Source organism: Maylandia zebra, linkage group LG9 (assembly GCF_041146795.1).
Source record: "Maylandia zebra isolate NMK-2024a linkage group LG9, Mzebra_GT3a, whole genome shotgun sequence".
Lineage (NCBI taxonomy): Eukaryota > Metazoa > Chordata > Actinopteri > Cichliformes > Cichlidae > Maylandia > Maylandia zebra.
The window spans coordinates 19,328,480-19,352,671 of NC_135175.1; the positions used below are offsets into that span (position 1 = coordinate 19,328,480).

Genomic DNA, 24,192 nt, shown 5'->3' on the forward strand with positions numbered 1-24,192 from the left:
AATGCTCCTCAGATCAGCCTCAAACAGGCAGGGAAAGAGCTGCAGAAATACCAGAGGAAGAAAGGTGTTTTATTAAATTACAGTAATATGTGTCTAAGTGTGTGCACAGATGGAGTCTTTGTGTTTCTTCTGGCATCAATTTCAGCAGGATGCTTTAACTACAGAAAGCGAAGCTCACTATGTTAGTGATACGTAATTATTTCGACAACAACTTCATGTTGATACCAGCATTGATTATTAGCCGCTTGTTATGCTGGCGGTACAAGAAGGCAGTTGTCGGGCTTATCAAGTGTGGCTGGTGGATATAAGATAAACAACGGAAGAGAGAGAGAAAAAAAAAAAGCACAAATGTACCTGGGAGCTCTTCTCCATCTCCTCCATCATCCTCTCATGCTGCTGGGCAATGGCCAGCGTGGCCGAGTGGACCCGCTGGTAGATCATCTCCCCCTCCCGCGTCTGGAACGTGAACAAACCCTCTCCTGTGTCACACATCCTGCGCCAGGAACACACACACAGAGACCCACTTTGATCGCGCTCACTCTCAGATTGCTGATCTACAAATATGCATGGCTGACTGTTCAGTTACAGAGAGAGAGACACTATAATAGCCCGCTGGAGTCAAACACATAAACACATGCGTGAGTAGATACAGTACACAAACACAGACACACGCTCACAGAGGCACCTGTCACATCGTCGCCTGAAGGGCTCTGTGGCAAATGCTGATATCCTGGGATGTTTCGGATATCCGAAGTTGCTTTGTTGAAGTTTTTATAACCTTTCCAAAACTAAGTTTTTCACTCCCACTGCTAACATTTCAATCACACGTAAGACAACAGCAGGCATGAAATATTTGCATGCACGTACGCACACACGCACCTTCCGGACTCGAAAGTGAACCAGGTGGAGTCTCTGCCGTATCTGCGCAAGGAGCTGAGGGGCCACATGACGAGTTTGAGGCGAGCGTTGTGAATGTCCCACAGATAGATGTTTTCATGAGTGATCTGCATGGTGCACTCCCCGTAGATGTCCAGGTTGGGGGTGGGCATTAGGTACACGTTGAAGCGTTCTGAAACAATTCACAGCAGACTTACTTGAAGGTGGGATCCCACAGCGAAGAGTGCGGTTTAACTGAGCGTAGATGTGGGTTGTGTCATTCGCAACAGCAAATGGTGCTTTAGAGGGTGGATAAAATATAAGCCACATGAGGTGACTAGTCGGGGGCTGCGGTTTTGTTTAAATTTTAAAAAGGTTATGAATTATTATTATTGAAATATTGCAAGGTTACTGAACATGGCTTCTATCGCAGAAGTAGAGAAAAACTACGATGCAGAAGGCATTTTAAGCAGTACTTTACTGACTTCAACTGCAGTGGGTCTAACCGGCCATCCAGTGAGCTGCACCGGAATCAGTGAGCCAGATCTGCCCATTCATATTAAAGCATTTCTCTGAGGCAGGCAGACAGAGAGAGTCAGAGAGACAGTGTGGGGGGGGGAGTCCTCCATGATCTAAATTAGTTCTCACTAATTACACTTAATGATTCAAAATAAGCCATGAGTCTGCAGTGGATAGAGAATGGCAGTGTCATGGTGTGGCGTATTTTTAGGGACAGTGAAAATGAACTCTGATCTAATTATCAGCCCCTGCTGTTTGGGGAGGGCTACTAATTGAAATTGCAGGCTAAAGCCTTTTGTTTCATTCACTCAAAGAGGCAGCGGAGAGGTACGAGTTCAGTTAATCTCCATAACACTTTGCTGAAAGCTTTGTAGGAGCAACAAACAGCAGGATTTCTGCCACAGCTGAAGAGAGAGCGAGTGTTACAGTTCAACTGGCTCCCCACTCCCGGCACAGTCAAAACGTTTCGTATTGATACCGTAAACGAATGAAGCCAAGTTCATGTTGAGGAGTACAATTTCACTCTGCAGCCGCAACGGGATGTAATGGGTCGAAATGACGGCAGGTTCTTTTCAATTCCTCGCCCCCTTTTTTCGACTTTAAACTGCTCGTTTTTGCCTGTTGCCTTTTCGATTTCCTCCACGACTTTACAAATTACACAGGGAATGAGTTCCACTGTGATAGCAGAGCCCTGTTGTCTCCTCTCTTTTCCATTTTCATTTCCTGTAAGTGGAATATGTGGGGAGGCAGATTTTTTTCACATGGCTTTAGGAGCCATAATCTCATCCATCTCTGTGACAAGCTTCATTATGAGGGAAGCCAGTGATGCACAGCACTTCTCATTAGGCCTGGAACAGAGCCCCGGCCGCAGCCTGTGACTGACCTGTGCTCACGCTCACACACACACACACACACACACACACACACACACACACACACACACACACACACACACACACACATTCTTCTGAAGTCTTAAGTTGAACCCTTGTGTGTGCTAATGTAAGTATGGGCTGTAACATGGGACATCGAATCAGGTATTGGCAAAAAAAAGAAAAAGGCCATTATTAGTCCGGCCTAATTGGACAGCGGCTGTTCTCCATTCACCTAACCCTCTGAGGTCTTAGTTGCTTTAACACATAAAGGCCTGGACTGCATCAGCTAACTGCTCGGTGGCAGGCTGAGTGAGCGAGATTGACCCTGAATGGCTGTCTGTGTTAGCCCCGTGTTAGCAGGGACTAATTGGGCACTCACCGTTCTGCTCCCGCTGCACCCCCGCTGCTAACAGGTCTGGCTCTCCCAGGCTGATGTCATTGAGACGGCTGCCCAGGCACTCCATGCACAGCAGCTTACACCATTCCTCTGCATCCAGCTCTGCACACAGTAGCACAGCATAAAGGAATGTCCACCATTAACCACACACATACACGACAACACATACTGTACATGTTACACATACGAAATAAACCATCCATGGAATTTCAGGAGTAATGCGTTACATGCACAAGGCAACAGTACAGCAAACAGTGAAAGGGGGGGGGGGGGGGGATCAGTCTGATTGATTTGGTGCAGATTAAAAAAGGCAGTGGATTCTGTCCAGATGAAGACGGGGTTTCTCCTCCATTATCTGCCAATACTCAGCTCTAAGGCTATAAAATATAAGTAGCACAGCTAAAACAATATGGCCAGAGTAAATCTGAAACTAGCGATAATCTACTCAGGTAATCAATAAGCTATTTCCCAAATTGGAGAAGGAATTTTGCTTGTTAGCTGGAAAGGAAATACATTAATTCAACTTTTTTTTTTTAAGTTTTATACTCTCTTTCCCTTCAGACATAGTTAGGGTGGATGTTTCCACCACAATAAGCAATCAAACATATAACCTGGCTATAGAGTCATATTTAGTGTAGAAAGGCAGTTTACAATCATTTTGCATTTTCCAAAATAAGGTTGTCAAAATTAGCATGAATGTGTAACACATCAGATGGCTTTTACTTTGAAAAGGCTAATGGACCGCCCTGCAGTGCCTCTGATTGGGTTGTGTTTAGCAGGTTAAGTGGATGCATGACTCACAAGGAACAACAATTGGCTGGAGGAGTGAATCAGAGACGCAGCAGGTCCAGAGCCACAGAGTAAATGACTTTTTCCCTCGTGGTATTTTAATTTCCACTAAAGGAATAATTGCTGCTTTTTGTTCCATTTCATTGTTTTATACATGCAACATTCATCTTCTATATTCCTACATAAACAGTCCTTTAAAGTGCAAAATGTTTGGATTTGATTGAAATGCAACTCCAGGATCTCGTCTCTCTTTACAAGTGTGCACATGAGCACCTTAGTAACGTGACATTATTATTTTTTCCAAACCCTTGTTACTCCCTCTCTCAATGAGAAATTAAGAATGTATCCAAAATGCTGAAGTTAAGATTTGAGGGCTCTTTTTTTACCATTTCTTTTTTATTTCATTCCTACAGAAAGCAAATTAAGGTACCGCTTTAAGTGCCGCTGAGGTTTTACACAGAATCATCTGATCCAATAACTCCCTGAAATGCTGTAATGAGGTGAGCTAACCAGCTGTATTCATATTTAATGTATAGGTGGTATTAATAGTCTCCAAAGGTGCCTTAGCAGGACACCTTTGGGGGCACACGGGGTTACGAGTCTTGTGTTGGGGCTTTAACTTCCAAATTTATGTTTAGTAACATAGAGCCACAGTGAATGAGCATTGTTGGCTAATTTTGAGAAATTTAGGGAATTAGGACAATTATTGTTTCCTTCCAAAACAACAATCTTGGATTAAGGAAATGAGCTGCGTGGAAGAAGTTGCGCCTGCTACGGATGAAAGTCAGAAACGAAGCAGAACATTTATTGTGAGACAGATTTTTTAATTTAAGGCTAAGTGGAAACAAATGATTTCATGAATCAAATCTGGAAGTCTGTGTGGCAGTGTGTTACGTGTGAATACCAATTTTCCTTCCTGTTAAGTCAGAAAAATTGTGTTTACAGTGCAGAAGATTTCCAATTGTCTTACATGAACGTTTGGTGAAAGTCACTGAAGTGCGAAATGAGGCAAACGCCAGAGTTGTTTATCTTTCTGAAGCTCCCTGGCCCTGGAGAGCACTGGGATTTGTAACTATGGCCACTCATGTGTACAGAGACACATGTGCAAGTGTGGGAATTCTACCATGTTTCTGTGTTTGCTTACGAAAAAATCCTCATGCACTCGTGTAAAATGCGAGAGAACATTGGCGTGTCTTCCTGGCGTATTTGCCGCCATTGCAAGACAACCTGTTTGTCAGCTCAGCTCTGACAAGCATTGTCAATGGGACAGATCTACATTACTCTGCAGGGTGAAGGAAAGGTCTGCTGCTGCCTGGAGCGCTTCATTCACACATACAAAAAAGAGAAACTTTGGAGCCACACATTTACAGGCAGCACCAGCAGCTCTGAATTTGAGCTCTTTCCTCATGCCTCCCCAGATTCAGCTTTTCTCATTCAGTTGCCATGGCCTTCTTGGCCTCTAAACTCCCACACTTTTTAAGGCCAGTGAGTGGAAAATCAGCTAAGCAAACAGTTCATCAGCACAGAAGCAACCTCGCAACTCCATGTGCCATGCATGAAGAGATGTTGCGGGAGGATGTCTCAGTGTGGAGGTGTGCTGTGGAAAAGGATGGATGTGCTGGCAAGATGAAGCTGGAGTGACAGTATATGTGAGAATCAAATCAAAAGACAGTCGAGCTTTCTTTGTATTTCCTGTTTCGGGAGAAGGTGCCGTTATCCAGACAAATGCAAAATGTATATCCACTTGTATACGTGCTGTCAGGCCCCATTCGGCTGTGGAATTTAAAGAGTTGGCACACTTGACAGGATTCTCATCTCTTCAGGTCATGCTCATCTCTCCTTATGTGCATATTTGTCAGATGCACCCAAAGCTGTCAGGAATTTTAAATGATTTTTCCTTTGTTCCATCCCGTGTTTCCTCAACAGCACACCAAACAACACGGTACTGCTTAGATGGAGGCATAAAATGGTTATTTTTAAAAAACTAAAATATCAAGAGAGCTTCATGAGACCTAATTATCTGCTTTTTCTCTTTGCTTTTAAAAAACAGTGAACATCCAATTATTGGCACATTTGTATGAATGCCTTAAAGGGTTAAAACAACGAAAATATAATTAAAACTTTATATGAATATTTCAGGGAGAAGTAGTTTTAAAAGACTGACCAATTTAAAGTGAAAAAAAAAATTAATATTTAATATTTTTATTGCACTTTTTGGGGAATTGTCCTTAGGCATGCATTTTTTAATGTGCTCCTGCAAAAAAAATAATGGCAGGTCAAAATGAATTTTGGTGCCAATCTTTGACCCATCTAAAGGCCTAATTATAATAACAATCAAATATTACTTCAAATGTTATTTTTTTTAAATATTGAGTTTTTTTGTTTTTGGGGGCTAAAAAAACAGGGCGCTCATGAAGTAAAACTGGGATTTAAAGGGTTAAAACAACGAAAATATAATTAAAACTTTATATGAATATTTCAGGGAGAAGTAGTTTTAAAAGACTGACCAATTTAAAGTGGAAAAAAATATTAATATATAATATTTTTATTGCACTTTTTGGGGAATGGACATTTATGTCCATTAGGGACCAAGGTGGATGTCTTTTTTAGGGATCCCCAAGGGTTAAGAAATGACTGCACTTTAAAAATGCCAGTTTTTAAATCCATACACTCACTGTTGTTGCACTGTAGAAAATAGGCAGCATGCCAAATTTAAATCTGATACAACCTGAACCTCTTATTTACAGGATGCCACATTTTTGCTAATTTCCACAAATTTAACACTTGTGGATATCATGTGATGCAAGAGAAATGAAGGATATCAGATGTGGAAGGTTGATGGTCAAAAAAGGGGAAAAAGACACTCATACGGTGGTGTGAGAGGACTGATCTAGCAGAGGAGAGAGTTAAGATATGAGTTCACAACTCTCCATGTCATATGCGAATATTTCCAAATGCACACCTGCAAGAGTAGAGTTAAGATGTTAAGTAAGGTGCATCCACCTTACCTAACCCTCTGCTTTCAGCTTTGCACAAAAAACACATCCGTGTGCAGATCCAGAGGCTTCTTTGCTGTCTATCCACGTATTAGAAACAATCTGTATTGTTACAGTCTATAATTGAGTTGAAACACGCCGCAAATTATGCCCGATATCAGTTTTCATACCTGCACTATGAAAATCAATATTTCAGAACAGATCCTCCCACTTCTTAATATAGCGGCAAATGAGCATCACTTGGCTAAACTCCAGTTCTCCGCTGCCTCCCTCATCTCACTCATTCTATTTGTCTTTCTCCTTCAACCTCTCACTTCTCACTCTCCTTCCACTTCTCGTCAAACTTTTCAAAAGAAACACGCCGCCAGTCCTCACCTTACACCTACCGGCGTATTTATAAGAAATGACACTTGAAATTGGTGCTGTCCTTGCTCCGAAGTGGCTAGAGAAAAAAAAAATAGTAATTTTGATTTTTACCTGATTCGCAGGCGAATGTCTTGGACGTGTCGTCACAGAAGATGATCGCCACAGCATGCTTTTTTGTCTCCCGTGGCATCCGGGTAATGTTCTTGATGTTATGGAGCTCAGTGATCTAAAAAGAGAGTGTGGCAGGAGGATATTGCCTTGAATGAACACAGCTACCAGCAGCAGCTGCAGCAGCATGGTTTAATTGCAGCCTTGCACAGCTTTGCTGAAATTGCAATAGCAGTTAGAGGCTTAGCATTAAAGGGGTGAATTAAAACAAAACAAAACAAAAAAGGGCGATGGGGGTGATCTTAAGGGATACATAAACAGAAGTAGTTATTCGGCTGATTACAAAAAGTATCTTAAAACAGAAAGAAATCACACGCAGTGTCAGCTTCCTGCATCATAAAGCCTGCTGCAGCGTGATGTGTAAAATGTAAGTATGTTATTTATTTTAAAGGCTCCCCTATGAATAAACATGACCCGGTGCTCTTTCGGTATACACAGCACATCTATTGTTCATCTCCTCAAAGCTGCCCTTCCAGTCAATAGACAGGAGCGCGATCATAAGCATCTAAATCACTTTACCAGGAGATTGATTGAGCAAATGAAAAAAAGAGAAGATTACATTTAATTAAATATAAACCGCATTTACAGGCCATTTTGTTCAACAGTCTTCTCTGTGTTCACTCTGCCTAGTAGATAAGACCCATTACATTAGTGTAGTCCATTGTGTGCTAACTGTGGGCAGTTTGCCAGACTGTTGGGAATGAATTAGCTGGGCTCCCTGTATAGTACAGCTTGACTGTTAAAAGTTAAGGGACCAGACCTTAGACACACACAGGATATGTGGACTTGAGATTTCTGTTTGATAATATTAGATTTAATGCATTTGCCCCGAAATATTGAACTTCAACTGGAAATACAACAGATGAAGAAGTAAATCAGAGGCTACAATACTGAAAGATAAGAAGTGCTTTGTTTTTTGTCCCGTTTGTTTATTTTTCTTATCCCCTCTCAAAGATGGTATCTAAATATTTCATATGAGATACGGTATGAATTTGTCCTCGGGCAGGCAATTCATAACTGACACAAAGTAAGCGTCAACGCTGGGAATTTCTAAGCAGTGAATGTCACCAGCCTCTCATCTCTTTCTTTCCCTGTTTGTGTTTAGTGTGTAACTGCGCATGTTTTAGTCTTTATCTGTGTGATGCGTGTGTGAAATGAGAGATTTGGGTGCATTCCCAGCCTGAGGTGCTTTAGTCCAAGCATAGTGAATCATTTCTGATGAGACCTATTTCCTCTCCCATTCTTTCCTCTTCATCTTTATTCATGTTTAGCTTTCATGCATAGCAGACATGAGGTGGAAGAGAAATCTCATGTTTGGAAAACTGGAACCCAAGTCATACTAGTGGCTCAGTGTAATCTAACTTGTATGCTAAATAAAAGGTACCATCTTCTCTAAGTAGATTAGCCTACTAGCATGCTCATGTTTGCTAATTAGCATGAAACGTAAAGAGCGGCTGAGGTTAAAGAGAATGCAATTAGGTTTGCAGGTATTTTGAAGTTGAACTGTGAACTAAATTTAACAGAATTCCATCTAACAGCGGTCGACATGGGGTTAAAAGCTAGTTTTACAAGTGCCAGTGTTAGAGTAGAACAGCTGTTCTCCATCAAGTGGCTTCGTCTTCTAGCGGCTAACGATCTCTCCTGTTAAATCACAGTAAAGTACTGTTTATTGGTTTTCCAGCATGGAACTGTAATTTTACAGTGTTTCTGCTATAATCTAAAGCAGCAGTTTCCTATTGTGAAAATAATAAACAATAAAGTAACCAATGTTGGCTGGTTGAATATATTACTGTTGGCTCTCTTTCTGCAGTGTCCAAAGTGAGATTATTAATGTAAACTGTGTTGCAGTTGTACATTGCTCTAAAAAATAAATTCTTATTCTAAACATGTACTTGATCTTCAAGTCCTCATCCACCTGAATATACAGTACTGTGCAAAACAGGGAAGACTGTTAGTCATTTGAGCCACCCCTCATTTCTTTATATTTTGCTAGAAAAATGAACAACTGATGCTGTGATTTATTGAAACATTTGCAGCAAAATAAAAATATAAGACAAAAATAAGAGTTTATGCAGGTCTAACAAGCTTGACAGTCAATATTTGTTATGACCACCTTTGATCAACACAGTCTGAAACATTATTGTGATTTCTTTAGGTAGTCTTCAGAAATACCTCCTTGGGCTTTGAGGTTCTGCCTCTGGGGAGCCCAATCCATGACAGATAGTGTTCCCTTGTGTGTTTAGGTCAGCTTTTCTCATTTTTTACTCATTGTCAAGGACCCTTCTACTGAGACCACTTCTGATGAGACCTTGGGTAATAGTATATGGATCAACTGAAGGTCCAGAGCATCTCTCAGGTCCTGCGTCAGATCTTTACTCTATTTTTTTGCGGTTTCTTAAGGACAAGATTTTCAGTTCATCTTCTGTCAATAGATTTTTAGATCTGCCACTTCTTTTGTTGTCCTCTTGTCCACTTTCCCTACATTTTAAAAGAAAAAACTGCATGCCATGCTGACAAATATGCTAGGTTTTTAGCTAATAGCTCTTTGGAAAACAACTTGATGGTGTAAACATACAATTTTATCCCTTTCATAGCATGCTATGTGTTGCATTTTTCATAGTTTAAGCTAAAAAAAAAAAAACCACCTTCAGATACCTTGGAGAACTAGTGCTCAATACAAGAACGGCTGGCTCCTTGGAAGTAAAATATAAAGAAAGGATGTGTGGCCCAAGACATTTGACTACAAAAAGATCATCTTGTGGTATTTGCTCCCTTCCCCATTTGCTATGCACAGGAGCTGAGATTCAACAATTTGACATCCGCCCTGATAACGGATGATTAAGCAAATCTTGATTATGGAGTTTCATAGCGAGCTTAAACTTTACGCCCTACCCACACATGCTACAGGATTTTGTTCAGATGAGATCTGGTTCTGATTTAACAGACATAAAATATGAATTTAGTCATACGGCTTTTGTATAAAAGTGCAACATAGTTTGTACAATAATTTTTGCTATTTTGACCAAATTGGAGGAACAACCAGCTGCACTAGTGAGGCTCAGTCTGCTCAGCTCTCCCTGCTTTGCTGGTTAGTTCCACATCCATGTGTACAAATTAGGCATTTAGCTACAGCTCCATCATTTCATGTTAACTGCTCCTGTCAGGACCTCAGGAGAGCTCAGGAAATGTAGCACAAAGGAGAACAACTTTTCAGAGAGCTAAAAATATTCAGGGACTTTTTACTGCGTGGACCAGTGCTCCTCAGACAGCAAAAACTGCACAGGGAGAGGGAGACGAGTGGGAGAGAGAAGAGGGAATGGAGAAAGAAAGGGAAAAAAAGCCAATCTCCTTTGTGTTGATTGTGTAAATCAGCCACCAGTGCAGCCTATTTCCCCCCAAAGCACTGCAGCGTTGAATGAAGCCCTCAGACGGGACCTTTCTTGATCTTTGTGGCGATGCATTACCAGGCACACTGGTGCATGTGTGCACTCATCGCTCACTCCAGCACTGGGTGTATGAGATCCCTCTGGGAGGGGAGTTACAGCCACACAGGATGCCCCATGTGACAGCATGATGCAGTAGGCATAGAGATGTTTCATTCACAATACATGGCTGATACTGTAGCAGCAAAGCGAGCTAAGGAAATGGATCAAAAACACCTACCTAGCTTGTATACAAGCTTTCTCAGACAGGAATGTGGAAAAAAATGTTAAATTCTACCAAAAATGAAAAATCTCACAGCTGACTCACAATCACAAGTAGTAAAGAGTAATAAATCTTCTCTCAAACATATTGCCTTATGAGAAACTGATGTCACAGTCCCCTATTATCTGCAGTTATCTCCCCTCATTATGATAAAACATAGTTCACAGTGCTACTCCTTTAACATCGTCTCCACTCACCATGATAATGAGCCATAATTGGAGTATTTCAAAAGGGCTTAAGAAGCAGGGAGTGAGATATTATACTCTGGATTATTACTTTCTGAAGGGAGGAAAAAGGCCCCAAAGGACAAGATAAAGTTACAAACTGTGTCTTAATAGATCCTTAACTTCATCATCTGAGGCCAATGGACAGAACTTAATACATCAAGATGAAAACAAGGCACAGTTGTGCACAACCATATTCCATAATCTTTTTATTCAGTGTAAAAAGCACCTTGTGAGTAATATACTCTTAAAAGATAAGCAGCAGATACTTTTCTTAGAAGTCGTGCTGGAAATTGAAAAAAATATACATATATCTTGAAAATCAGTTCACATGAGACTTTTACCAGAACATTTGTTTCTGTAGTTTGAAGAGGACAGGAGGATTTTAAGAGGACAGTTCCTGACATCTCATTTTTACTGGGGGACCACTTCCATCAGATTTTATCAGCTGAAGCAAATTAATTCCACCAATTGGCCAACCTGCAAAATGAAACTCGGCTGCCGTCTTGTAATTGTGCTCTGCATGCCAATGTCATCAGCATTTAGACAGTACCTTAGGCTGCTACATGAGGAGTCACACAGCAGGTTTAATCTTCTTTTGGGATTCAAGAGGACAAAGATCGGACAAACTTTTAGTTTCAAGGTCCTCTAATGACCTTAAATACCCACTGGGTGTTGCATATATGGTTTTCTATAGAGGCTACAGTTTCATCGACTTCAGTAGAGTCAAATACAAAGTGATGTCTAATGATTACATTAGACGAAAGGTCAGGGTGTTACTAAATCATCACGAATCATACTCTGGAGATTATGAATATTGATTCCTAATTTCACGGTAATGCGGTCACTACATGCTGCATTATCATGATCGACCAATGAACTGAGTGACATTGGCATCCTTAAACCTCACCACCCACAATGAGAATTTTCTCTCCAACACTGGGAATACCACAGCGTGGTACTGGTCCAGCACACAAAAAGTCAGCACTGTGTAAATAAATACAATGTAATATGTTACGTTGTTCAGAGTGACTATTGAGTACTTGTTTTGTTCATAATGTGTCATACAATAGAACAGAAAAGAACACACTCATGGCCACATGCCACTTTGTTAGCGTGGAAGCGAGTGGAGGCCCAAAATTAGCTAAAGTGAACCGTTGTGTTTCCCAAACCACAAGCCGGCAGCCTCAAAGAGGAAAGGATCAAAGCAGTAATGAGAAAGATTATGGAGATAAACATATTGGAAAACAATGTATCTAAAATGTGCTACATGAATCTGTTGCACCTGGTTTTGTTCAGTAAAATCTGTCAGGTAAAGGTGGAATCAGCAAAAAATGTTATCAGCAGGTCAAACTTGGAGGAAAATCAGAAACCTAATTCTGTTGAGAAAACTGCAATCGGTGCGTCTCTACAAAATTTATTTAATGATGTTTTAAACATCTTCAGATTTAAAGAAAATCCTTTTTGAGCCACAGATAAGGCCACAGATTTTCATATGAAAAAGTAATCCTAATCCCCACAGCTAAGAAGATGGATTATTTATTTCCTCTTTTAATCAGAAATGTTAAAATTCCCTGATCAATTTTAACATATTATTTTAAATATTTTGAACTCCTTGTCTTAACCTAAGACATTACACTGGGCTGGGAATATGAGGTTGTCATTTCATAGGGTGATGGACAGATTAATCAAGAAGTAACTGATAGATGATCACAACTCGTATTAGTCACAGCCATAGGATCAAAATCACAATCAATTATGTTGATCTAGTACTCAATAATCATTTTATCTACTAAAGAAGACATCAAGACAAACAGTTAATAAAAAAGGAATGATGTTAGTGATGTTTTTGAGTCATTTGTTTACCTTGTGGAAGCTCCTGAAGTAGGCTGCCTTCTCATCTGGGTACTTCTCTAACCGCCGGGGTCCTTTACTCGAGGCTTTCTTGAACACCAGCCAACACCTCCGGAAGATCTGACAACAGACAACAAATATTATGGTAACCGCAGATATAAAACTACACCATCATATGAAAGTCAGACCAGAATAAAATCAACTAGATAGAAAAATTAGCAAGATGAGCTATCATCCTGGAATCAAAACATACTGTTAATGCCAATAAAAAAAATCCCAAAACCAGCAAAACGTCCAAGCAAAGTGAATAAATATATTAGTGAAGCTGTGGATATTATATAAGGAAAAATAGATTGACCTCAGGGCTCATTCATCAAATTTAAAATTGGAAAGCGCTGACAAAAAATCAATAACACTGATCCTTACACTGATTGCTGAATACTTAACCACTATGAATTCTGGGAAATGTTATTTTATTTGAGAATGAAAGGATCAAAATGAGGTCAAACACCTCAACACAGTAGCACTTGTGGTATGAAGAACAACTTTAACCTGTGACCTTCGCTGGGGTCACTCCGAGTGAAAGGACCACACAGGTTGCTAGCAGTTTTTCCACTGCGTAAATTAAGATTTCACTTGGATCAGTGGCAACTCCAGTAAGTGCATGCCTTGGATTTGTAATGTTGATATTTTATGGGTACAGAGGACATTCAGACATTGGACCTGCTACATTTAAGGATCTGTTATTCTCAATCCTCAAGCAAATTACCGATGAGATGCAGCATTGGGAAACATCTAATTAGCTTCATGTTGATGGTAAGATTATCTGCATTCCTCTGAAGAACAATATTTTAAATGCCCCTGAGCACTTTTTATGTCATAGCAATAAACATTCATGACGATCTATTGAAAAATATATGAAAAATATAATCCTGTAAAAATATATCTTCTTATTACTTGTTAAATAAGGGTATTCAACTTTCTGCATCAGATAAAGATGCTGAAATGTAGAGTAACAATAGTAGTATCTATCTAAAGTCATGCCAGACTACAGCAGCAAAACTGCGAGGTGTGCTGAGTTAAGCTAAAAGGCTGTTTATGAAATGAGTAGGAGGAATTTGTGAGTTGTTCTTCGAAAGGTTACATAATCTCACTGTAAACACTCCAAACCTGCTGCGCTGGGATTACGAAGGTGTGGTTTGGATCAGATTTATGACCGCCGGCAGAAAACAACATCCATCCAGCTGTCGTCAGATTCAGATTAAAATGTTGCTAAATCCTGTTGGGCGCACAGTTTGGTGACATAACCTTTTCACAGCAGAGCAGAGAGCAGATGGGGATAAAAGCAGATAAAAACTGTTAAATAACCAAGATAATTACTCATGGGGGGGAAATAATGGGAAAAGGTAATAATTTAAGAAATGAGTGTCCTGATGCCTAAGCTGTCAAAGGTGCTGTGCGGATAAATATGTGAGGGAAATGAAAATCAAATTAAAATGTTTTGGTGGAATCGAAAATCCTTTTTGAAATCCAAGATTCTGAATATTTTCATCCAATTATGAATAGATTTTCTCTGTGGTGCTCTGCTGTGCTTATTTATTTATTATCAATAAGCCAAATATGGCCTAAAACTGCCAGCGCTAAAGCTTTACTTTAGATTTTGTGCCTACACAAACACATATTGTTGCAGAACTTGAAATAAACAATAATGTATTCGAAACACTTCAAACTCAACAAATAACTTGTGTTCCTTAGAGTTTGCAAACTGCTGTTTAAGCATTGCAATTTTATAACTTAGTTTAAACTTGGTGTAATGTGATTGCAATTGCAGATAACTTTGGGCCAATATTCTCATGCAGAGACATGTACTGTGGCCCTCTCTGGTGTAGGAGATGACTGTGCATTATAGTGATTACTGGGGGTGGAGGGGGCTGAAAAGCAACAGTCATTATCTATGGAAGCTGGGACCTGGGATCTGACTACTAACCTTATATTTTCTCACTCCAAGAGGCTCTAAAAGTGTTTAACTATGATTTAAAAGTCTCATTTTGAGTTGGTTCCAATAATGGAAAGACTAAAGTTGTAGTAGTTCATCAGCTGTCATCAATAAGATAGCGAAGAAAGAAAGTCTTGGGTAAATAACTGTGTTTGAGGGAAAACAAAATAACTTAAAATGTATATATCGTCCTGATATTTCCTTGCTTTACTTGATGGGGTTTTTTTTTAATTATTTTTATATATTTTTTTGTTTAAACGTGCATCCACACTACAGGCCATTTGCTTGGTGTTTATTCCTTGAAGCTAGCTGCTGGTTGCAACTAGATTGTCCAACTACATAGTGTATAGGTAACCCTCTATGTCACCAGTGGCCAACTCCAGGCCTCGAGAGCCGGCGTCCTGCAGGTTTTAGATGCGTCTAAAACACAGCTGGTAAATGTCTAAATTACCTCCTCAACATGTCCTGAAGTTCTCCAGAGGCCTGGTAATGAACTAATCATTTGTTTCAGGTATGTTGACCCAGGGTGTTATCTAAAACCTGCAGGACTACAGCCCTTGAGGCCTGGAGTGCCCCACCCCTGAATTAGATTGTCCAACTAGATAGTGCATAGGTAACCCTCTCGGGCAGGGGTGACCAACTCCAGGCCTCGAGAGCCGGTGTTCTGGGAATCTATCCTCCCTCACAAACCGTCCTACCCGTTGTTTCTGCACATACGCTGTGCATGCGCGTAACACAAACCCCAAATTTACATCATTTTTTTAACCCATTGTGAATATTTCTTATGGTTAGGGTTTGGATTAGTCAAAAGTCAAATTATAATACAGGTAGGACAATTTGCAAGAGTAGGACGGTTTCTCGGAACACCAGCATCCTGCAGGTTTTAGATGCGTCCTTGATCCATCACAGCTGATTTAAATGCCTAAATTACCTCCTCAACATGTCTTGAAGTTCTCCAGAGGCCTGATTCAGGTGTGTTGACCCAGGGTGTTATCTAAAACCTGCAGGACACCGGCTCATGAGGCCTGGAGTTGGCCACCCCTGGTCTATGGTATTTACTGCCAGTCTGCACCTCAAGCAATGGTTCCATACGCATGAACTTGAGTGTCATCTCATTCATAATCCATAGGGTTTAATATGATGTCGTCCCATCCTTTGCAGATATAACAGCTTCATAAGGTTTAGGAGCATGTTTATTTGACCATAAACACATTCCAGACATGAAACTAATGTGAAGGCTACATAAGGTTTGGAGATCTGTGGTGAATGGCTCTGCAGAAAGTTGGTGACCTCTGCAAACTCTCTGATTTTACGTGGCCTACCACTTTATGACTGAGTTGCTATCATTCCCAGTCACCTCCACTTTGTTATAATACCACTAACAGCTGACTGTGGAATATTTAGTAGAGAGAACATTTCACGACTGAACTTGTTGCAATCATGGAACCACACTGGAATTCACAGAGGTCCTCAGAGCGACCCAGTCTTTCACAAATGTTTGTAGAAGCAGTCTGCATGCCTAGGTCTTTGACTTTATACGGATGATCTGATATAGTCGTGTTGGTGTTGTTCCTGGAACGACATAGTAAATGTTGTTGCAGGATCAACATTGCAAGTGACCAATCACATTGTTGTGACGTTATTCTTTGGTGCGCCAAGCCATTCGTGCATTTATGAAATTCCAATGTTGCAAGGACAATATCAATTCTGCTTAGCGTTTATTAAAGGGTTAGGGTCCGTTGATCGGCGGACAGAGGCGGTTTCACGCAGCTTAAGTAGTTTTTTGTTTTACGGCGGTTTTTCCCAAAGTCGCAAAAGTATGACGTCACAACATTCTGATTGGTCACTTGCAGTGTTGATCCTGGAACAACATTTACTATGTTGATCTAGGAACAACGCCAACACGACGATATCTGATTGTGCGACTTTATACACCTGTGGCCATGGAAGTGATTGGAACACCTGAATTCAATGATCTGGATGGGTGACTGAATGCTTTTGGTTTTATAGTGTATATTGAACTTTTTAAACTGCTTCTTTGCTTCATTTGAACACAAAACACAGATTCATGCATATATATATATATATTAGGGGTGCAACGATATTCGTATCGATATTGAACCGTTCGATACAGTGCTTTCGGTTCGGTACGCATATGTATCGAACAATACAACATTTGTAATTTATTTTATCAACTTTCCTTCTGACGATGCTGTCTGTGTTGAGCGCTCAGTGAATCTGCGTTCGACTACTCCGCCTAGGCTGCACTGTCGAGCGCAGATCCACTGAGCGCTCAACACAGACAGCATAGTCAGGAGGAAGAGCGCAGGGCAAGCTAGCGAGACAGAAGTTAAGCTCTCCTTGCAAGATGGACCTCTCTCACCCTCATTCAGATCTGGCGTTTGGAATTATTTTGGTTTTCATGTGACGTATGACCCTGAAGGTAAGCGAGTCATGGACTAAAGTAAAACAGTATGTTGGATGTGCCATGCAATGCTTAATTACATTGGTGTGAACTAGTGTGTTAGCGCAGTTAGCTCGTTAACGTGTTGGCCGTCTAGCCCCATGCACGGGGCGATCGGCGGTAGCTCGTTAACGGAGATTTGCCGTGTTGTGGCGTTAAGGTCATTTCAACGAGATTAACCTGAAAGCACTAGTGGGAACACAACGAATATGACTGCACATTTACGCCGACATCATCCTAGTGCAAAGACAAAAACAACAAGCATGCTACTAACTTTAGCCGAGTCATTTAGACAGCTGTTAGCACGTGATTCTCCTTATGCTGCTGAGAATATAGCCCAGAAGAAGCGGATAGTATAGCTTTTATTTTGGAAAGAGACATTTCTCTGTAATAAACTCTCTTTTCCAAAGATGAGTGATTCCTCAATCAGATACAGGGCTTGCAAAATCGCTAGCCCGACGTCCCGGAGCTAGCGATCTTTCCAGTCGGGCTACAAAAATCTCTCTGCCGTGCCCGTCGGGCTATTGTAGGAAAAATATATGTCGATGCTTTTGCATTCTTTCAGAAATGTAGCTGGGTAATTATGTCATTGGCATCGGTGAGCCACTGTCAATATGTGACATATTGAAATCGCGTTTGAATTTGCGCTTGTTTTTTTGCTTTCACTTTGCAATGACAGCACTGATCTGTGAGTGATGATAATTTGTGCACCAATTCCTCTGACATCGTCTTATTAATCGTTAGCTTACTATGCAAACATGACAAGTGAAATCTCCCGCAGCAAGCTTAAACATGTGAGAGGTTGATCGCGCAGAGAATCGCTGAGCTTATGTGAGTCCGTGTGTAAAAGTAGCAGTATATATATTTTAGTTCTGCTGAGCCAAATAAGACAGGTCGGGGTGAAGAAGTGACAGCCAAAGAAAAGCTTACCACAAAACGGAGAAGTTATGACAAATGAGACTATAAGGCAAAAAGAAAGTGCAGCTTTATGGTTTCATGGACAAAAGAATTTCTGTGGCTGCAATATGACGAGCTAAATAACCAGGGGTGCACATAAGTGGTCCGCAGGTGCGCATTCGCTGTCAAAATAAAAAACGCGCACAAGGGTTAGGGTTAAATTTAAAAACTGTACTTTTGAGTTAAAATATATATTTATAATTTTAATAAATGACAAATTAAAAAGGCATGAACATTTTTTTGTATCGAAAAAATATCGAACCGTGACACCAAAGTATCGAACCGAACCGTGAATTTTGTGTATCGTTGCACCCCTAATATATATATATATATATATATATATATATATATATATATATATATATATATATATGTGTGTGTGTGTGTGTGTGTGTGTGTATATATATACATATATATACACACACACACACACACACACACACACACACACATATATATATATATATACATACACACAAAAATATTTCTTTTTCCTTTAACGGTAGATTTTAGCAGGACAATGTTTTTCTAATTACTTTGTTTTATCGGCATTGCTGTGCTGACAAGGCATTTGGAAATGGCAGAATTCTTAAACATCACCTCCATCTTCATACAAAGGCAGTTTCGGGGTGTTAAAAGCTATTAAAAGAGAACAGTGCGGTCGAGAAGCAAAACAAGTGCGATGGCCAATAGCTAATGAGTCCTATGTGGTTGCCTATCTTTAATAGTAGGACCCTTCCTGGTGGAGACAGCCGCTCACTCTGTCTGATGTATGATTGCCCTGGGTCGCATGGTTGGATTGGGGAACCACAGCCGTACGATTAATTTGTTTACTTAGCTGGTGTACTTCATAAAAGGCCCGCTGAGTTGAACTTGGCACTTTGCAGTAATTGACTATGGTGGATCCCTAGGTCCTTATCAGTCTGCCTTGATGGGCCTCCATTCTAGTTAAGTGTTGCACAGGCCCATTATAAACAGCAAACAACAGAAAACAGCACACTACACACTCTGCACTAATGCACTGTGGATCATTCCCTACACCATCCATAAAATCCTTTAAAGAAGTGAGGAAACAAAGGAGGGGTTAAATATTACTCTAAACGGGACATACTGTATTTATTTCCATAATAATGACGATGAAAATCAAAAATATGCTGCGGCTTGGAGAGAAGCACAAACACATATGTGAGTCTCTTTTGACAATGGACATTCATTTGCAACTTTAAAACAGTAAAATTAAAACTAGACTCAATTCCCCTTTGGGAGCTTGAATCAAAGCAATGGTGCTTGCTTTCTGCACACAAAGTAATTCACCCTAGGAGTGCTCAGATTAAGTAATTATACCAGCACAAAAGCAAGCTCAGTGAGATAGCTCCTGCAAAATAAGAATTAGGGGGTATGAATGGATTTTGCCTGTTCCACAGATGTCAATGCTTTGTCAAGGCAGTCCTATTCTCTGGTGCTGCTGGTGGGTCTTATTCAGAGACACTCCTACACTGATTGTAATTACACAGACGTGAATGAGACTATCTGCTGGTTTGGTGTGACTCATTTAATGCCAGAACAGTGAGGAATACAATGCCTGGCACAAGAAACCAATTACCGGTAACCAGTTTCAGGGAATTTAAAAAAAAATAATGCAATGATGAAGACAGTTCTAGAGAAAATAATTCAGCCTTGATTTGCTTTGAGTTGTTCTCTGATTAGCGATTAGTTAGAGCAGATCCATCTCCACTAAATACCTGAGGCTAATTACACAAAATAGGCAAAGCTTGCACTACACAGATTTTCAGAAACCTATAACAAATAAGCAACTGCATGCCGCTTTGAGCACTGCCAACTTTGCTTCCTCATCCTCAGTTATTCTGATTGCTTACTGACAGCATAATTGTGATTGACTCTTGACGTTAAGTCACTTGTGCATCAAATCACTTGCTTTTAACAAGTTAATCTACTTCTTGCTTTCAGAAATGACATCGCCTTCAATCAGTCCAATTTATTCCAATCAGGAAAGAGATTGCAAATCAGCAAGAATGATGAGTTATTTCATAAAGAGACTCTGGCTTCACTTACATAAACCTTTAAAGGGTAGAAGCAACAGTGCTGCCACAGTGGTGACGAGAGACAAAGTGGTTAAGCTGCATATTGTTCAGTGAAGGTGGGAAGTCAATCCCATTAGACTTATTGCATAATAATAACTAGGAAATATCAGTTTTATTGTCTTGATGGTTTAACCTGAACGAGTATTTTTACTTTTAGGGGTAAAAGTTTGGGAGGAAAAATGTGCAATAAAATAAAACTGTAAGTCTGTCTCTTTGCGTCGTCTAAGATGGCAACTAAATGTGCTTTATTATCATCATAAAAAGCAGCATGCGATGGCATTCACCACACAATAACTAGGTTTCTTGCCTGTTGGCACAGAATAAATCAACAAGATTACATTTGGTACCAATTTTCTTATTCTGAGCTGTAAAACAGACGGTTTTAATCCTCAAAACCTGTTTGGGTTTTAATATCCAGGCACCGAAATACTGAATCTAAAAACAGAGAGAAGCCGCCACATCAAGTGTGTCATCCGTCTGCTGACAGAGATACCACGTCTCCTAATGACTACACCAGGGCGCAAATTTATGCACTGTAAAAAAAAAAAAGAGTCATGCAGGAATTTAGTCGAAACAACTCATCTTTTGTTCAGCTTTATATTTAATTCTGACTCAAGAAATGTTGGCTTAAAATAAAAAGTTGAATACATTAATTTTTGTTTTAAATTAGGAGAGTTTCAAAGCATTAGCACTTCCAGGTTTGGTTAAAAAAATTTCCTGTGAATATTAATTCATGTTAAAATAAAGTCTGTATGTTCAATGTGATAAAAATAAAAACTATTCATTATGATTATCCAAAACCTTATGGACCTGAATGTACAGTTAAGTCCATGAGTTTCTGGACAATGACCCATATTTTTGTATTTTTGCCTCTGCAGCCCCAAGGATTTTAAATCAAACAACCAGCATCTGATTGAAGTGCAGACTTTGAATTCAAGGCGTCTGACAAATTAGCATTAACTGTTTAGGAATTAGATCCATTCTTATGCACAGTGCTCTATTTTCAGAGGCTCAAACGTAATTGGACTGACAAGTATTTTCATGGCCAGCTGAGGCCTGTTCCCTTGTTATTTGTTAACAAATGAAGCACATGCAAGATCTGGACTTTATTCTAAGTTTTGAACTTGCATTCTGTAGCCGTTTCCTGAAACTTGGAGAATGAGGTCCGGAGAGACCTCATTCTTCCTTCACTTACACAGTCATGTCGGTGTAAGTGAAGGAAGCCATCTGTTTTTTTTTTTAAAACTGTTTTTTAATAAAAACTTTAGGAATTATTTCAGTTTTCGAATCCGTTCAATTTTATTTGATTGAGGCCAAACAGTCACCTTAAGACTGTTTATATTGTACGGTTATTCAGAGAAAACCCCAACAATCAGACAGCCCACTGTGAGCTAGCAATTGTAAAAACACCTCTGCAGGTCTAGAAAGTATTTGAACAGATGCCATAAAGATTTAGTTGTGCAGATTGATGTGAAAAGAAAAGTATGGAAGGAGAGAAACAGCTTATGATCCAAAGCAAGCCACAATATCTGCCAAACATGGAGGAGGCAGTGTCATGGTATGGGCATATGCTACTTCCACTGGCCTTTGTTGATGATGCGATGCAGCAGGATGAGTTATGAAGTCTGCAGGGCTATACTCTCTGCTCACATTCAGCCATGGACAGCGCTTTACAGTGCAAATGGACAATGATCCCCATTGCACGCTGCAAAAAGCAACCCAAAAGTTTTTCAAGGCAAAGAAATTAGATCATCTTTAATGGCCAAGTCAGACATTTGATCTCAACCCAACAGAGCATGCTTTTCAGTTATTAAATACAAAACTGACGTCAAAGACCCACAAACAAGCAGCGACTCAGGGTGACTATAGTAAAAGCCCAGCAGAGCATCTCAAAGGAGGAACCAGGAAGGATTTTCATCCAAGTATTAAAAAGAATCTTTATCTTTAAAGTTATGTTAGTTTGTCCAATTACTTTTGAGCGTCTGAAAATAGGGAATTATATTATAAAAATGGCCGTAATTCGCGAACAGTTCATGCAGTACTTTTATAAAATCCCTGGAATTAAAGTTGAAAGTCCGGACTTCAATCACATCTTGGTTGTTTAATTTTAGATCCTCTGTGGTGGTGTACAGAGACAAAATTACAAACAAAAAATGGGTCAAATGTCCAAAAACACTTACTGCATCTTAGGCTCACTGATCTGTGTTATAAAACGGCTTCAACTGCTGCAATTGTAAGTAAACCCTAAAATACACCAGGCACAGCTGCAGTGCATTCTGACACAGCCACCGGAGCTGATCGCGCCCACTCAAGACAATGCTTACTATTCCACCAGATGCACTGGGGTGCGTTTCAGAAGGGTCCCAGAAGCAGATCTACCTGTCAGTAAAGTAGTAGTCATGGCGCAGATGTCACTGAAAATAGCCTACATATCCAGAGCAACAGAGGCTCTCCTCATATTAGTTTACAGTATTCTGAGAACACACCGAGGTCTTAATAGATTTGTTCAGCTTTACAGATTAGAGTAAAGAGCAAGTCTAATTATCATGCACCTCCTCAGCTTCAACAAGGACTTAACTGAAATCTGGTGTCTGAACCTTTCCCGTAATCTTGATTGGCAGCTTTGAGAATGCTTTCAGATATATTAAATACAGACCTGTATGGTAGTCTCTTATTAATACGACCCACTGATCAAAATGCTGCTTTCAGTGAACCCCAATATCCATCAGCCTGCTAAGGTCAGAAAAAAATGAAAAGGCTTATATGAAGATTTAAGGCAGTCATTTTATTGTGTATTCATTTAAATTTGGGGCTGCGAGATGAACCCAAAGGGCCGCTGGAATCCAGACGAGATTGGGTCATTAAAAATTTAACACTTCATTAACACGATCTTGGAATGATTTATGAAAGAAAATTATTTTTTCAACACAAGTTGCCCACGATTTTATGTAATATGTGTGTATGTGTGCAGCTGTCCTCTTTATTCATAAATTAACATACCAAAAACAGAAGAAAGCAAATAGAAATCTTTTGATTATTGGTTTAAAATAGGCTTTTGTAGATATATTTAAATGTGAATTATTGCAAAATGATGGATTTATCACCTCATACCAACTTTTATTGTATTTCATCAACAAATCTAAAAAATTTATTAACTATAAGAACTTTGAATTTACCCAAAAAGTAAAAGAAATCTCAGAGGTTGACTCTAAGAGTCTAAGAGTCCTCCAAAGACACATCCAAAACCCTTAAATGAATTCAAGTTGTCTCATGAATTTAGACAAAAATATGGAACAAAACTTTGTTTTTGAATTGCATGTAACTGCATGGCAAATTGTAGAAACGCTGTTCATGAGAGCATGTTGATGAGAGGTTCTTCATTTTCAATAGCACTGAACACTGCACAAAATGCATTTTCCATCTTACAATACGTATAAATAAACAGAAGGTCTATTTATATCTGTTCAAAAAGGTCAGAAAAAACCTCTCCTACTGAGTTTGTCCACAGGACCTTGATCTTTTCTCATTTCCTAAGTTGGTAACAATGAGTAGGCAAAAAGAGGTTGCATTTCAAAAAAGTGACAACAAAAATAACATATGGGGGCATTGTTAAGGCACATATTTTGAGGTCAGATGAAAAAAAAAGCAAAAGAAAAAGGCCAAACTCTTCAGTTATAATGCAACAGTCTGGATCTACAAAAAGAAAGGCTAAGCTCCTAATCCATGTAAGCTTTCTACCATGAAGAACAGTCAGTTGTATCCTTCCTCTTATAAGGATTCAGGAAAGAATACATGGAGTGATATCATGCAAACTGTTGATGACAACCTGCTTCAAAGTGCTCAAGATCTTTGATTAGGATGACTTTCAGCAACCTGTGAAAGAAGCAGTGAATTGGCTGTGGAG

At 39.8% G+C, this 24,192-nt stretch overlaps 1 protein-coding gene across 2 annotated transcripts in view; it reads right to left on the minus strand.

Moving 5' to 3' along the window:
- dok6 (docking protein 6) overlaps nt 1–24,192 on the minus strand; it is a 56,195-nt gene that overhangs the window by 12,209 nt on the left and 19,794 nt on the right. For both annotated transcript variants that reach the window (XM_076888117.1, XM_014414161.4), the window contains exons 3-7: nt 12,782–12,889; nt 6,930–7,044; nt 2,650–2,769; nt 880–1,069; nt 355–493 (exon numbers count right to left, since the gene is read on the minus strand). In XM_076888117.1, coding sequence (XP_076744232.1) covers nt 355–493; nt 880–1,069; nt 2,650–2,769; nt 6,930–7,044; nt 12,782–12,889 — 672 coding nt within the window. The remainder of the gene's footprint in view (nt 1–354; nt 494–879; nt 1,070–2,649; nt 2,770–6,929; nt 7,045–12,781; nt 12,890–24,192) is intronic.